The following is a 17196-nucleotide window of genomic DNA, read 5'->3' as shown; positions in this document are numbered from 1 at the left end:
TGGATAAGCAAGCTGTGGTACATCCATAAATGGAATTATTACTCAGCAATAAAAAGGAATAAGCTATTGATACAGATAATAATATGGACAAATCTCAAATATACCATGCTAAATGAAAGAAGCTAGACTCAAAGGTTATATACAATATGATTCCATTTATATAATATTATGTAAAAGGCAAAACCATAGAGATGGAGAATTGATCAGTGATTGCCAAAGCTGAAGTATGGGGGAGATCTGGTTGAAATGGGCAGCACAAGGGAATTTTGGGGTGGATGACAGAACTGTTCTATATCTTGATTATGGAGTTAGGTACGCAACTCTACACATTTGTCAAAACATATAAGTGTACACCAAAACGAGTGAATTTTACTGTGTGTAAACTGAAAGACACATTTCTAAAAGTGCTATATTCAAAATAATACAGATAAAAGATCAAAAGCTCTAGAAAAATGTGTTACTAAACTATTCTAATTACTCAAAATACAGCTTCACTCATGATAAAGATGCCTATGCTGAAGACACATGTGAAAGGTTACATAAAATTAATTTATGAAACGTGAATGGAAACAAAGTAGTACTTCTAAATGTTAAATATATCACTTTGTGTATGTACTTCTGAGTTCATGTATAACTAAATTAATAAACTGAATGTCATAAGTACATATTTGATTATTTTATATCATAATTTCATATATGAATGGCAGACAAAATATATTTTCCCTTGTTATTGTGAAAATGAGAATTTGCCTTATATTAGGGTGTATACAGTATACAAATTTCTTTAAAGGAAGTATAGCTTGGTGAAAAGATTTTAGAAGATGATATATGCACATAGCCATTAATTATGGCACCCTTCTCAAACAATGATCTATAGATTGACTACATTACAGTCAATTTGGATGTTTTAAAGAATATATAGATTTCCAGACTCCACCTTTGGAGATTTTATTTTAGTAGATCTGGAATTCCTGAATCTCTATTTTTAAAATGGCTCTTGATTCAGGGCCGGCCCGGTGGTGTAGTGGTTAAGTTTGCACGCTCCACTTCTCGCGGCCTGGGGTTCACAGGTTCAGATCTGGGGTGCGGACCTAAACATCCATTCATCTACTCATCTAGCCATGCTGTGGCAGGCGTCCCACATAAAGTAGAGGAAGATGGGCACAGATGTTAGCCCAGGGGCAATCTTCCTCAGAAAAAAATAGGAGGATGGGCAACAGGTGTTAGCTCAGGGCTAATGTTCCTCACACAAAAAAAAAGACACATTGCTAAAATGGCTCTTTATTTAAGAAGCACCAAAAGAAGGTTTAGACTGTCAGATAGTCTGGTCATGTAGTTTGATATACAAAGACTTGTACACTGTTCAGAGCAGCTTTATTTGTAATTGCCCCAACCTGAAAACCTATATGTCCATCAACAGGTAAATGGATAAAAAAACTGTGGTATATCAAACACAATGGAATACTATGTGGTGTTAACAGGGAATGAATTACTGATTTAAGTAAAAATATGAATATCATAATCCAAGAGAATAACTTATTCTACTTACTCACTTTTTCTTTCAAAATATAAAGAGTGCACATACTTTATGTGCTTAGACAGTGTTATGTTCTGAAAAAGGTCAAACCAAAAAAAAAGCAAGAGGATATAATGTGTGATTCCATTATATACAATTCTAGAAAATGTGCAGACTACAATACAGAAAACAGACTGGTGGTTGCCTGGGGACAAGGGGCAGGGGTGGAGAGGGATAGATTACAAAGAGCAGGAGGAAACTTGAGCATGAAGGATACGTTCCTTTTTCTAACTGTGTGGTTCCACAGCTATACACGTTAAAACTTATCAAATTGTAAACTTATATGTGTATTTACTGTACATCAATTATATCTCAATAAAACTTTTAAAAAAGCCTTCTGATTTAAGAACCACCAAATTAAATTTCAGCCAGTTTGTCTGTTTGTTTGTTTGTTTCTTTTTGTGTGTGAGGAAGATCAGCCCTGAGCTAACATCCATGCTAATCCTCCTCTTTTTGCTGAGGAAGACCAGCTAACATCTATTGCCAATCCTCCTCCTTTTTTTTTTCCCCCAAAGCCCCAGTAGATAGCTGCATGCCATAGCCGCACATCCTTTTAGTTGCTGCATGTGGGACGTGGCCTCAGCATGGCCGGAGAAGTGGTGTGTCAGTGTGTGCCCGGGATCCGAACCCGGGCCGCCAGTAGTGGAGCGCGCGCACTCAACCGCCAAGCCACAGGGCCGGCCCTGTCTGTCTGTTTTTAAGCCTAGCAATGGTCATATATGATTATCATGTTCAGCCTCATGAGTTACAGTTATAAACAAAGAAACAAACACAAACCAAAACAGCAATAACAGCATCATGAAGGACAGAATATTTGGGGATATCCCAAAGAAGAAAAGAACTTATGAAGTAACTAAAAATTGAAAATATTTACCTCACATAACAGAAGATTGAGGTTATTTCCTAATCTAAGAACACAATTTATTGCATCTTGTTCATACTGCTAAAAATAACTATCACCCATGGTAGATGTCTGATAATATACAGCTTTTATAAAATAGTTCTATTAAAAATAAAAACATTGTTACATGGAGGATGGAGATAAGCTGTTCCTTTACTTCAAACAGAATGAAAGAAAATGGGTACAATTTATGTAATAGGAGATATTACAATTAGAAATTGGAATAGCTTATGAAATAGAATGGTTAAACACTACGTTTTCTAATCATTTTTGGTAGAAACTTTCTAAATAAATAGGCCCACATTTGCTTTAGGGAGCCCAAGGGGTAAATTATATCAGGACACATTTGTGCTCGTTAATCTTTCCTCCCAGGAACTTTGGAAAGGAAAAGACTTAACTTGTAAAATAGTATGAAAAGAACTACAGATGCTAACATCCCTTTCTCCACATTTGTCATGGCCATTTGATTTGTCCTTGCGTATTTAATAAATTTATGTCCTGGGTACCATCGAATTTAAAACTAAAAGGGAAGTAAGAGAGTATTTCATTTCATTTCATTTTATTGATGGTGAAACAGAGACCTAGAGACATTAAAAGCCAGTTAATGACATTCATCTTGGTGTTGGGGTGAGGACTAGGATGGATTAGGTATAAAATTAAACTTTGATGTAGCCCTAACCCTACAGACTTTCTAACCTTTAACAAATTACAGCTTTTGAAAAATAGGCTTAGATGCTAGAAGGGATCACTACAAACAGAGTCAGTGAAAACTTGTATTCTCTTGGATGCCTAATAACCAATTTTAATCACTCAGCAACACCGGATAAATTGCTACAGTACGTATTACTGTCACTTGTTTCACATAAACCTACATTAATTATAAGGTTTTAAAAACTATAAAACATTACATCTTGGAATTTTCAAAAGTACAGTCACCCTCAATCCAAATAAACTCTCCATCTATATTAGAAACTGAGAAGCCCTCCTACTCCAACAAGGCAGACCATCTACCTTTGTAGGTTCAATGTGGGTCACACTCCCTGCCCAACACATTTAATTTGCAACTAAAGCTAAGTTTGCAGTGTAAATCAAAGTAAACTGTTCAAAATGAGAAAAATATTCCCAATGTCAAGACTTCAATGACTATATATTTAAACAGTACCCTACTCCTCACCACCCTTGACACAAAAGGAACAAAGGTCCTAACAGCAAACAGAGTCTATCTAGAAGCTGCTAATATATCACGATGGCAGTTTCTCAGGAATTAAATTATTTTGCTAGCCATATCCTCTTGTCCCTGCCATTACTGATGGCTAGTGTGATGTGATACTTTGAAGGAAAAGCTTCTGGGCTACTGGCTGACTGCATGCAGGTTTACTGAAGGACTCATCTCCTAGCTTTCAGTTATTCAGCCAAGGCAAAGAGCTAAGATCAAAAACTCCTACTGCCTTCTGCCCACATTTTCTGCTCATGAACTTATTTATGGACTCCCAATTCCAGGAGTTCCTTTAGCCTAGAGGTCCCTAAAAGAACAGAATACAGCTTACTCTTCATTGTTTCTTGTTTTTAGTTTTAAGTTGTCTGAGATAAATATTTTATTTTATTTCTTATTCTATTTTCTTTTAAAAACTAACTTTGTCTTCTTTTTTACCTTAGACTGTCTTTTTAATTCTTATTTCCTGTAGCAACTACTTTCTTATTTGTCTTTCTCAATATTATCTTTCCTAACAACTTTAATATTTAAATTTTATATTCCTATTAGTCAGTTAATTTACCAGTCTATTTTCTCATTTATTTATTCTTATCTCAAACAGAAAACACTAAACCACCTTGGGTTCCAATGGCAGAGAGGAATCCCAGCTCTATGGACAGCAACTACAGAGAAATCCACCACAAACAGGGGAAAGTTATTTCTATGCAGCTCCTCCTCTAACTTCCTTTAAAATTCTCCCAACTCTTTAAATTATAATTTCTAAAATTTTCAATGGAGACAATTACAGTAAAATTTATATGTATGTAAATTCTTTTAAACTTTTAAAATATCTAAATGCATTTTGATTCAAAGGGGGTAATTTTCCTGCAAAAAAGGGGGTATATTAGAGTGATATCATCAACATAGCCCCCTCCTCTTAAAATATTTTATTCATTCTTCTCAGTGTCTTATAAATAAAATTTGAAGTCTCAGAATAATTGAGCTATTCATAAAAATGATAATGACAATAAGCTATTGATAACTAAGCTAATAAACAACATGGTGAAATTTACACAATTTAATTGCTGAATAATTCTATTTCCCTAAATTTGGTTTCAAAAAGCATGCGTTAAAAGAAAAATGTCAACTGAATTCAGGCTGAAATACAACTGAGACATGCCAATTAACAGGAATTGGGTAGCACTTTATCTCAAGTTGGCTTTTATATCAACTAATCCTTGAGTTATTGAAGGAAGGTGGGACTAAAGAATAGGCAAGCACAGAAACACTATAGACAGGAAAGATATCCCTGCCTCTGGCTCTAAAAAAAGAAAAAAAAATCATAAAACAAGGAGGGAACAAAAGCTGGAATCTTTTGGGGGAAACAGAAGTTTGGCAATTTATTCTCCTAAAGGGATGAGCAAAAGTGTTGAATTCTAATTGATCTAATAATGAAAATTTGGTTTACATCCCATTTTTATGTGGTTATATTTACATTTAACCATAAATTCTGTTAGGGCAATCTCCAGTGAGTACATTGTAGATATAGAACTAAAACATAAAATACATACATAACAGAATAACAATAATATATACCTTAAGTGGATCTGCTAGCTCTGATAGCTGATTAATTTTCAGTTTAATTGCATCATACTTGTTTTCTGCTTCTACTTTCAGCCTTTTAAGATATTCCATATTTTCTTTATGTTGTTCCATATTTTTCTCAACCATTTTCATTTTGATTTTATTTTCTTGAGCTTCCTCCTCCTGGTTACATTTACAGAGCATATAGAGTTAATTAAAATATGTAAGTTATCAAATAAAAAAATACTACAAACAATTCTGAGAGAGGAGAAGTTACAGGCTATAGGCAAATCAGATCAAAGACAAATACAAAGAGCACCAGCACATTTTCATACCCTTCATAGTAAATTAGGAAGTAGAAGAAAACAGGTTTAAAAATAAGAAGGGATGGGGGCCGGCCCCACGGCATAGTGGTTAAGTTCAGCACACTCTGCTTTGGTGGCCTGCGTTCAGTTCCCAGGTAGTGGACCTACATCACTCATCAGTCAGTGGCCATGCTGTGGCGGCGACCCACATACAAAATAGAGGAAGACTGGCACAGATGTTAGCTCAGGGCGAATCTGAGGTCATAATCAAAAAGAGTAACTTTTATTCTATCTACTCACTTTTTCTTTCAAAATATAGTGTACATAAATGTGTACAAAAATGTACATATCTTGTGCCAATGTGTTAGATGCTGAGTCAACAAAAATAAAGAAGACATAGTCCATATCTTTAAGAAACTTAGTCTTTCAATAAAAGGAATTAAAGCAGAAAAATCAAAAGTGAAAAAAAGATTACTAATAAAAAATGAAGACAAATTCTCATTAGAGCAAAGCTGCACTGCCACAGTGACTTTACACGTCTTGTTTATTTTTGAATCCCCTAGCACTTAATAGAGTGCCTGGTATAGAGTAGATACTTAATAAATATTTATTCATTTTAACAAGACTCTGCAATCTATGTAATCCATGGCTTACTGTAACTCAGAGAAGCTAAGCTGAATGTCATAAACAGCCTGGGAAAAAATAAAAATAGAGTAAAAAATTTGTGGTGAATGAAAATGAAAACCACTAACTTGGAAAAAAGAAAACAATGCAAAGGGACCAACTACAACTGACTAAAAGATATCCATTAATATTGATACTAATTAACTCTGAAAAATACCATGCTGGGCAGTTTGGTTTGAAAGGCCACTGTTTAAAAGCAACTAAGCTGTGATAAAGTTTTATTTCTTGTAGGAAAAGACAAAATCAATTATTACACATGCAAGCTATATATAAAACGCCAAGTAGTTGCTACCTTATTTGTGAATGGAGACAGCAATCAGAAAAAGTAGCCTCAGTTAAAAGGATTCAGGGGCCGGCATGGTGGCACAAGCGGTTAAGTGCGCGCGCTCCACTGCGGCAGCCCGGGGTTCGCCAGTTCGGATCCCGGGCACGCACCGACGAACAGCTTGGCAAGCCATGCTGTGGCAGTGTCCCATATAAACTGGAGGAAGATGGGCAGGGATGTTAGCCCAGGGCCAGTCTTCCTCAGCAAAAAGACGAGGATTGGAAGATGTTAGCTCAAGGCCAATCTTCCTCACAAAAAAAAAAATAAATAAATAAAAATAAAAGGATTTAAAAAAAAAAGTTGAGAGTAGATTCTATTAACCTAAATGACAGTTTTGTCCTTTAACATTACATTTAAATTGAGGAAAAGACTCTTACCAAAGTTGCAATATCCACAGACTGGTGTTCTTCTATATTCTCAAGTTCCCGAATTTCAGAAAAACTTTTTCTTATTTTCACCTGAAAAAAAGTATTTAGATTTTAGTAACATAAAAATAAATAAAAGATAAAAATAAAAACCCTGGAAAGGATATATTAATCCATGAAGTTCTACTCTGCTTTATGTTACAGAAGGATTCTGTAGTTAATGAAAGAGACAGATTAGTATTAAATGAACCAAAGGAAGTTATGTATAAAGTCTGCCATAATCACCCTTATTGCTAATCCATTCCTACGCAAAAAAATTGTAAGTACTCCATCTTAGTATTTAAAATGACAAAAAGTTGAATCCACAGAGTAAATATTTTTCTGAAACAGCCAGACTCAAGTTATGGAATGATTACTCTAATCTAGTCATTCTCAAAGTACAACCCAAGTACCCTCTGGGGGCCTCTGAAACTCTTTCAGGGGGTCATAAGGTCAAAATCATCCTCATAAAAACACTAAGACATTATTCACTATTTTTACTATCATTTTCTCACAAGTGTACAAGAGGTTTCTAACTCTTTGATGTGTATGTAAAACTGCAACAGATTGATTGCAGAAGTTGATATGACAATGCAGCTGAATTTTATTAAGCCAGATATTAGAGATTTAAAAAAATAGAAAAATGTCAATCTCCTCACTAAATATCTTTGGTTTCAGAAAATATATTTTTCATAAAAACGTTATGCTAACACACGAGTTTATTATTATTTGTAAATGAACTGATAAATATTCTTAAATTTTGTTTTAATTTTTAACAATGCAAATATTGATAGATAAAACCCACATAAAGGAAAGCTCTTTTAAGACTGGAAGGGGCTTGAGGCCAAAAAGTTTGAGAACTACTCCTCTAACTAAATGAATGGTAGGTCTTAAAAATAACTTGGAAGTGATAAGTTGAGAAAAATGAAATGATATATATGTTTTTACCTTTAACTCTTTATAATGCGCTTGGCACCTTCTAAGACATCCTTCATTGCATTCAATATCCTTTTCAAGGGCAGACAAATGCTGCTGAAGATTTGATATCTGAGCCTTCTTATTTTCAACCTCTTTCTCCAAGTCACTTGATAGAGAGGGGAGGATAATAAACACTTTAAATCTACGTCTGAATATTATGAATACTTTAAATCTTTACAAAGAAAAGTTATTTGTAACAACTTATTTGTAAAACCCTATCCAGTTAAACCAGTTCTTTCTTCCTACCAAGCTATTAATAACACGAGAATACAGAAATTGCAAAAAAACTCTTCTAAACTGGAGTCAAATTTTACTTATTTCATTAATAAGTATTTATGATATGATTTCTGGGTGGCAGGCATTATGCCCAGTGATAGCAGAGGTAGAAACAGGATCAAGACATGAAAGAATCAAACAAAAAGGAAAAAAAATCAGGAAATAAACTATAACATTATACTGTGAACAGGACACTATACTCTATGTCTGCAGTACTATGGGAACATAAGAGTGAGTTTGGGAGAGGTGACAACTGAATTGTGTTTTCTAAAGTTTTCACCAGCTGGACTAATTGGCAGGAAGATGGAAAAAAATATACAAAGGCATAGAGTGATGAAAACAGACAAAACTGATAGTCAGCTCAACATTACTGCAGGTCAACAAATGAATGTATGGGGAGTGAAAGCGATGGGAGGAGGCCAATGAAGAGGGATGGAGGATAAAGTAGGCAGATGCCAAAGCCACAAAGGGTCCCCGCGACAGCACAGTCAACTGTCTTCAGAAGCAACCCTCCCCTGCCTCACTGAACCAAGCACCTGTCCCCCAAAGCCATGTGCCTGTAAGACAACAACCTGTGAGTTAAGAAAAACTTCTCTCTGATTGAGTGTATGCCATATTTCACTAAGATGCATATTCTTCCACATTTTAACATCTCTGAGCTCTGAAATCATCTTCCAGTTCATGGTTCAATTAGCAGCATTTTTTCTTTTTTACTGGCATATAAAATAATAGAGCATCTTAAACTTAATGAAATAAATTTTAACTGTGCTACGTTACTAGAATTCTCAAAATTTAAAAAAGAAAAATCAATAAATGATAGGTGAATGAATGATAAATGAATGATAAAAATGAGGAAAGGAGGAGAATAATTGTGGTATTTCTGGTAAAAATGGGGCCAGATGCAAAAACTTAAGATGGGTCCTCAGGATTTAATAAGAAAACTGTATTTTATCATATATAAATCTATACTTTTAATAACAGTTAATTGTGCTAAAAAAAATTATCAAGTAAACAAACTTGGAAACCTAGAGCCTAAATCAAAAATAAAAACCAACAAAAGGAGCACGGACAATATTGTTAGTATATAATTTGTGAATATTTAGAATAAAATTAGGCAATCAACATAATTTACAAGAATAAAACTGCTAAATTATACAACTTCCTTTTTGCCGGGTAGGACAAATTCTGTTACACATTTTCATAGTGTTCCTCCTTAGTTTTTGATTAATTTTTACATGGAGAAAGAATATTTACTACCTAAAGAGAAAGATATTAAAACTGAGCACATGTGCATTGTTTGTGTGGGATGAAGACACGTTCCCCGGGCAGCCTGTCTAAGCAGTGCACCCCTCACTCCCCACCCCACACCCCTCACTCGCTAGACCTTCCTCTGCTCTATTTGTCTCCACAGCACTTGACTGAGTTAGTATTCCTTTATAGTCTACCTCCCCCTTCTTATTAGAAGCTCCAGGAGAGGAATTTTGTGTACTTTGTTTCCTGCTGTATCTTGTGCCTAGATCAGCGCCTGGTACTCGTTCAGTATTTCTTTGAAGGAACAAATGGAAGAATAAAATTTGAAAAACACACTTCGTAAAATTATATAAAAAATGTTACAGTATTTTGACAATTCAAAAATCCAGAGGTAACTTCTTTTATGATCTTGTATAAAGCAAGTAACTGCACTGGTAATTATTCTGAGAGCTTATTGACACATTTCTCTTGCACCCTATTTGTACTTTCATAATAGGAAAGCACACTGGGATAACAAAACCAACTCAGGACCTGTACATAAGACTTGAAATGCTTTGCCTATTGAGAAGCCACTCTATTCATTATGAAATCGTGAAAAACTAATTATAATCTCCTCACTGAAAGTCCAGAGCCATTGTTCATCAACAGGAATCCATCAGCGCTGCGTTAATGAGGGTACGGAAAAGCATTCCTCATGCGGTCATAGTATGAGGGGAAACTGGGGAATCTTTCTGGAATCATTTGGCAATCACTTTTAAATAATCAATTTACATAATAAAATAATTTAAAAATCAAATAATCTATTTTAGTAAATATTAAAGTTCATTTAATATTATAAATGTTAAAAATATTAATTGTTTAATGTTACCAAATATTTAAAACTAGACCATAAATTATATATTAATAAAACAGTGATAGTCATTTGGCCACAGCTGTTAAATAATTTTAAAATTCATGCATACTTTGGCTCAGCATTTTCACCACTAAGAATTTAAGCTATGCACATACTGTCAAAAGTATGCCAAGACATACAGGTGTGTTCTCACTGCAGCACTGTAACAGGAGAAAACAGCAAACCACCCCTACATCCATCAATAGGGAACTGGTTAAGTAGATTTGTGGTACAGCCATATCAAGAGGTAGTTCTAAATGTGCTGGTAGGGAAAGATCTCCAAGATATAATATGGAGAGAAAAAAGCAAGATATAAAAACCACATGCATATTTACACAAAGCAAAATATGGATGAACCCTGAAAACATACTAAGTGGAAGAAGCCAGACATGCAAGGTTGCATATTATATGATTCCATTTATATGAAATATCCAGACTAGACTAATCCATAAAGACAAACCCGAAAGTAGACTAATGATTGCCAGGGGGTGGGGGCAAGAGGAATGGAGAATAACTACTCACAGATATGGTTTTCCTTCTGGTGTGTTAAAAATGTTTTAGAATTAGATAATGGTAATGGTTGCAGACCTTGTGAATATAATAAAAATCTCTAAATCGTACACTTTAAAATAGAGTGAATTTTAGGGTATGTGAATTGTATCTCAATTTTAAAAAACCTACGTATATGGTATAAATATGTAAACTGTTCTGGAATATATATAAGAAACTGTTAAACTATTATCTTACTGTTGAAAAAGAAATGAGGACAAAGGGTTTCACTTTATGCCTTTCTGTTTGAATTTTCTCACCATATGCATATATTACTTTTAATTATATTTAAAACGTCAATAGAGACTATGGAGAAATGGGATTATGAGCTACTTTTGTTTTCCAATTAATATTTTTCTGTAATTAAAAAACACTATTGAATTTTTTAAACTTCCAAATATCAGACAACTATCATACTGGTTCAGGTCAAAACAGAAGACACCAAGTAAATTAAATATCATCAGAACTTAGTATATTTTCAATCAGTCAAGTTTATCAATGTGGGAAACAATTTTTTAAAAAACCACTGTTCACAGGGTTCTTAAAAGAAAAGCTTTGTCCATTACACATTAATACAAATAATTTTAGCTAAAAATGAAGCCAGATATCAACTATAAATCTTAAGTTTTGAAACCTTATTACTAAAATGTAGAATCAGGGATCCTAATTTGCTGCTGAGATATACTTAAACAATATTTTCCGAGTGCCATCCTTTTTTTTTTTTTTTAAGACTTGGGACACACATGCATGAGGCATTTTTTGTGGGAAGAAGTGAATGACATAGAGTAACACCACCATGATACTGTTTACACATCTGCACTCACGTTTGCCTGAATACCATACAATTTAGTCTTATACAGCTAGAATTAGGAAGGCCTGATTTAAATGTCATGGCCCAATGGATAACACTTTTTCACCTTACAGGTTACTTTCATACAGGTGCATTCAAACATTTATGGACTTCCATCTATCCTCTCAGAAAGATTCAGTGTCAATTTAAAATGTTGTGCTGAGTGTAACAACACCAAGTTGCTGGTCATTTAACTTTTTTTCTGTTGCGAAGTAAGAGGTTTTACTAAGCTTTCCAACAATTATTATGATTATTTTTCTTTATGCTGCTCTCATAATCACACAAAAATGACTAATATTACTTGACAACAAGAGATCTATTCCAACAAAACTCCTGTTTCCCCTACATACATGTCATGTAGAATACTTTCACTTTTACTCAATTTTCTTAGATATTTCTCTTACTTAAGTTGTAAGTTCTTCTACTTAAGCTCTTCTAGGTTACTAATTCAGTGCCAACCCATCAATTCAACTGAATTAGTTCAGCTGCAAAATCATGTTTTTTGTACCAAAAATTCTTTTTGTATGCTTTTGAATCTCACTAAGTACACATTACTTTTTCGCTCAACTTCTCAATTTGTCTCCTCGAGCAGCTCTATTTTCCTAGGTATGTGTTCTAATTCTGCCGACTGGTCTTTCTAAAACAGTGCAACTCAAAATACCAGCCAGAGACATAATACGGAACTTGAGCTAGAATGTAGACCAGCACACTTGTACTCTCATGGAGAAAAATCAGCAGAACTAAACAACAGGCATAGTGATGTAGCTGATTTATATTCAGAGTTAAGCTCCTTATCCCCCTGCAGACAGGTTACAGACAACACGCAGATCAGCCAGTCAAGGGAACACACTTTGTGTCCTCAGCCCAGAATACCGTTGTCAAAGTGATGAGGGAAAATAACTGGCAACCTAGAATTCTACATCCAGCTAAATATACTTTTAAGAAAAAACAGATTACTCACACTTCTTTGCTAAAATAACTACTAATAGAGTAATATGAAAGGAGATGAACCCCAAAGGAAGCAGTGGGAAAAATATGGTAGAGCTAGACTGGATACCAACCTTATTTCAGAATCTACGTCTCTGCTTAGAAACTTAGGTCTTGTATTTTCAGATGAATAATAACGTTTTGTAAAGACTTGATCCCCATCAGCAGTAAAAGCTTCCCTGCAGTTCTTGGGTGGCTTTTGGGACTGCATTACTGCACGAGCTACAGAATTATTCTAAAAAAAGGGGGGAAATAGATTTAAGTTATGTCAAAGCATTTCTGATGCATACAATTTCAAAATGTTACCTATCATTATTTTAGGATTCAAGTATTTTTAAACATTCAAGTAAAATAATTGCATAAAGTTAAACAAAAGAATTTTAAAAACAACTTTCAAGATTCAAAGAATTAAAACTATAAAGAGTCTTTAAAACAACGTAGTAAACAATGCTTTAAGACAAACTGATATATTTTATTTTTAAATTCTAATATTGCTATCCACTTAAAATTAAAAATTATTTTAAGTACCTTTTCACCTGAAAACATTTACTTTAGACCAGTTCATACAAATCTTATTTTTTCTAACTAACTTTTACACCCCAGAAAAGATGTGAGTGAACAGCAAATTGCAGTAAAAGTTTAGTCTACTGAATTACTGAATTATCTAGGCAAAAGCTAGAAATATTTCAGCACCTGGAGGAAGTAAAAGGGGATTAGGCTAAATGGAGGCCTAGTTAACTTCTCTGGAAAGATATTTACAATATGACTTCATTATTTTCTTTCAAGTATTCTTCCAAATTATGAGAGAACCAAGCTCACAAATAATTACAATATGAACTTGCAATATATATATATGCACACATTTGGATTATCGATACCATTACCTCTCCGTTTCCATTAACGAGAAAAACAGACTCTATTATGATTATCTTGATTACAGATTTCTGTTTTGAATTTCCTTGTCCCTTTTCAGCACACTTATGTCAGTAGACGAAACACAATATGATGATCTAATCCAACAAGTACATAAAAATACACACACAGATGAAAAGTAAATATCGATTTATTTTATAGGATTCAACGTTTTAAGAATAAGAATTAATAAAGTATCAAGTAAAGTACTTGTTTAAAAAGTAGAATAACAATAATACATGTATCTGTAAGGGTAAACAAAAAACGGCTTTGGCAGCCAATCAAGAAAGAATGAACAAAAAAATTTTATAGCATCATGCACAAAAAGAATAATATATATTTGCGAAATTATTTTAAAATACCCAAAAGTTATAAAAGTTTCCTGGCGCAGAAAACACACAACCAGCTCTATATTATTCTACAGATTTTCCTATGAGGTAAAAAAGTACAATGGTAAAACATATCAATAACTCTATGATATAGAAGGGGGATAGGAATTTATATAACCAACTTCAGTTTTGAAAATTAAAAAATAACATACAATACAGCAAGTATCTGGTCTTACTTTGATTAGTAGCACGGTCTCTATGCCTCTCATGTCAATTAGGCTGTTCGCAACAACTGCATTATCTATTTCTAAAGCTTTCAGAACCGTTGGAAACTCTGGATGATAAGCAGCTCTAGGAAACAAAAATATATAAAGATTAACTTATCAAACTTTAATTATATAGATATATTTTTTAAGGGGTGGGTAGATTATAGATAATAATACAATGGAAAATATCTGATAACATTTGAAAACATCTGTAATAGGTTTAACTTATTTTATTTACTTAGCAAATATTTATATAATACTATGTGCTAAGTACCGTTTTAAGAAAATAATAAATATTAGCTCATTTAATCCTCATAACAACCATGAGATAGATAATATTATTCTCTCCTTTTTTAATTTCAGATGGCCAAGGTTCGGCGACTTTAATAAGTTCCCCAATGTCATAATGCTAGTTAAGTGGTCGGGCTAGGATTTAAACCAGGCAGCTCAGCTCTGGAACCCAGACTCTTAATCATTACGCCCCGTTGCCTGTTATAATTAATAATTACAATTTCCTTAAATCTTATACTGCTATCACACATAAACATAAAAGTCAATTAATTAAAACACATTTTAATAGCTAAACAATTTTCCCACTGAGACAAGAAAAACTGAAGTTCATTAACAACAAAAAGGAAACATGAGAGAAAAGATATTCTTATTAACTGTAATTTGGATTCTCTAAAAAGACATTTAATCTTTCAACAAAACAACTTAAATATCTGATCTATTGACAGCAGTGAAGAATAGACACGCCAAGAACAGCAGGTGCAGGAGCAAGGAATGGCTAAGGGGGAAACAGTCACGGCATTATGAGTGCTGTCCTAGTCCTAGAGTTCCAAAACAAAGCCTGTATCTTTGTATATACGTTTAACACCTATTCATTCATTAATTCAACATGTATTTACCGATCATCTACTATGTGCCCGGGTGCTGTTCAGAGGCTGAGACAGGAGTAAACAGAACAGATTACGTCTTGTCCCCATGGAGCTTACATTCTATTGAAGGAAGACAGAGAATAAAGAAAAAGAAAAAGTGGCATATAGTGCTTTTTCACACAAAAAAGGTAAGGAAGCCTCACTGAGGTGACAGGCAGATAACTGAGGAAATGGGAAGCATATCAGCATCCTGAAGAACAGCATTCTGGGCCAAGGGAACGGGACTTGCAAAGGCCCTGATGGGGGTGTGGAGCAGCCAGGAGGCCAGGGTGCTGAGGTGGACAGAGCAGGGAGGCGAGTGCTTCTGGAGACAAGGATGGGAGAGACGGCGAGCGGACAGATCGTGGGGGCCCTAGAGGTTACAGTAAGGCCTATAATAAGGGAAACAGGATGGGAACCATATAGGGCACTCTGAGCAGAGAAACCACATGATCTGACTTTACTCTGTGATACTGAGAGTGGGGGTGGCAGAGAACCTGAAGCAGAAAGATCCGCCTATTGCAATACTCAAGTGAGACATGATAATGGCTTGAACCAGGGTAGTCACTGCAGAAGTGTTTAGATCCCGGATATATTTTTTACAAGTATAGCCAACAGGATATAGGGTGGCAGAGAGGAGTCAAGAATGACTGAGGCTTTGGCTTGAGCAACTGAAAAATGAAGATGGGGAAGATGATAGGAAGAGGCATTTTAGGATGGAAATCAGGAGTTTGGCTTTTAGACACGTTAAGTTTGAAATATCTATTGGACATTAAAGTGGGAAATATACATTGAGTATATTATATTCTGAAGTTCAGAGGAAAGAGCCCCACTAGAAACATTACTTGGTAATCATCAGTGTATGGACTGTGTTTACAGCCATGAAACTAGAGGAGTTCACTGGGGAGCAAGTGCACGACAAACAGAGGTCTGCAGCACTGACGCAGTTAGAGGTTCCCAGGGCAGGAGGCAGAACCAAAAGACACTAAAAAAGAATACCTGGAGATTTAGGAAAACCAGAGAGTGAGGTCTTAGGAACCAAGTAAAAAAGTGTTTCGGGAAGAATGACATGATCAGCTGAGTCAAATACTACTGGTAGGTCAAGTTCGTGCGTAGTAAGGATGGACCACAGACTCAAGCAAAGCAAGGCTCACTGGTGCCCTGCTGTTCTGAACTGTGGTGAAGTTATAAAAGCTTGACTGGAGCAGGGTCAAGAAAGAAGGGGAAGCGAGAAATGAGACACAGACCACCTTTTGAGGAGTCTTTCCTGTAAAGGGAAGTAGACAGATGAGATAGTAACCTCAGGATAGAGCTCAAGTGGAAGTAAACACAGGATAGGAAAGAATGGGGGGTGGGTGCTCTAGAAGTCAAGCAGTGTGACTGAATCAAAGTAGATTGTGAGAGGACAAAGGAGAGGGAGCAGGATCATAAGAGGAAGGGGATGTGGTAGGAGATCCTGGTGAAATGCAGACCCTGGCCAGTCTGCTGAAAGCACAGGTTTCTGTGCTAGGAAGGAACAAATATTTTAAAGGGGAAGGCACATGCCACTGCTGGACAAGACTGCTCCTCCCAGCTTGCTGGACAGTGCCCAGTCACAACCACCCCCTCCTCTTGCTTTCCTTCCTGGGATTTACTTCATATCGGTTTATACCACAATTAGTTGCACGCTGAGAAACGCTATCAAATCAGTCCAGGAGAACTAGAAGTAGGAAGGAATAGTAGCAGTGAAGTGTAAGTGACAAGAGACAAGGAAAGAATGATATGAAATACGTTCCCCAAACAATGTCAAGTAGAAAGCTTAAAGAGGACAGGAGAGACAGAGGAAGAATTACACATAAAATTCCAGGCAAGTATAATGAGCCTCACTGGTAAGAGGAGTCACAGGACAAAATGATTTGATGATTCTAAATAAGCTTAGAAAGAATCATTTAATAAAAACACGTGATTTCTAAAGCCAAGTAAAAGAAAAAATACAACAATCAAATCAAAATATAGAAAAAAACATGTTTAAAATTTAA

General features: G+C 35.0%; 1 protein-coding gene across 1 annotated transcript in view; it reads right to left on the bottom strand.

The window, feature by feature from the left end:
* Positions 1 to 17196, bottom strand: part of SMC6 (structural maintenance of chromosomes 6) — an 83698-nt gene that overhangs the window by 25010 nt on the left and 41492 nt on the right. The window contains exons 16-20 of the mRNA XM_004418310.3: positions 14232 to 14346; positions 12829 to 12989; positions 7920 to 8055; positions 6945 to 7025; positions 5266 to 5436 (exon numbers count right to left, since the gene is read on the bottom strand). Coding sequence (XP_004418367.1) covers positions 5266 to 5436; positions 6945 to 7025; positions 7920 to 8055; positions 12829 to 12989; positions 14232 to 14346 — 664 coding nt within the window. The remainder of the gene's footprint in view (positions 1 to 5265; positions 5437 to 6944; positions 7026 to 7919; positions 8056 to 12828; positions 12990 to 14231; positions 14347 to 17196) is intronic.

Source organism: Ceratotherium simum, chromosome 11 (genome assembly GCF_057802395.1).
Source record: "Ceratotherium simum simum isolate JZ-2026a chromosome 11, ASM5780239v1, whole genome shotgun sequence".
Taxonomy (NCBI): domain Eukaryota; kingdom Metazoa; phylum Chordata; class Mammalia; order Perissodactyla; family Rhinocerotidae; genus Ceratotherium; species Ceratotherium simum.
This window is presented reverse-complemented; position numbering and strand designations above follow the sequence as displayed.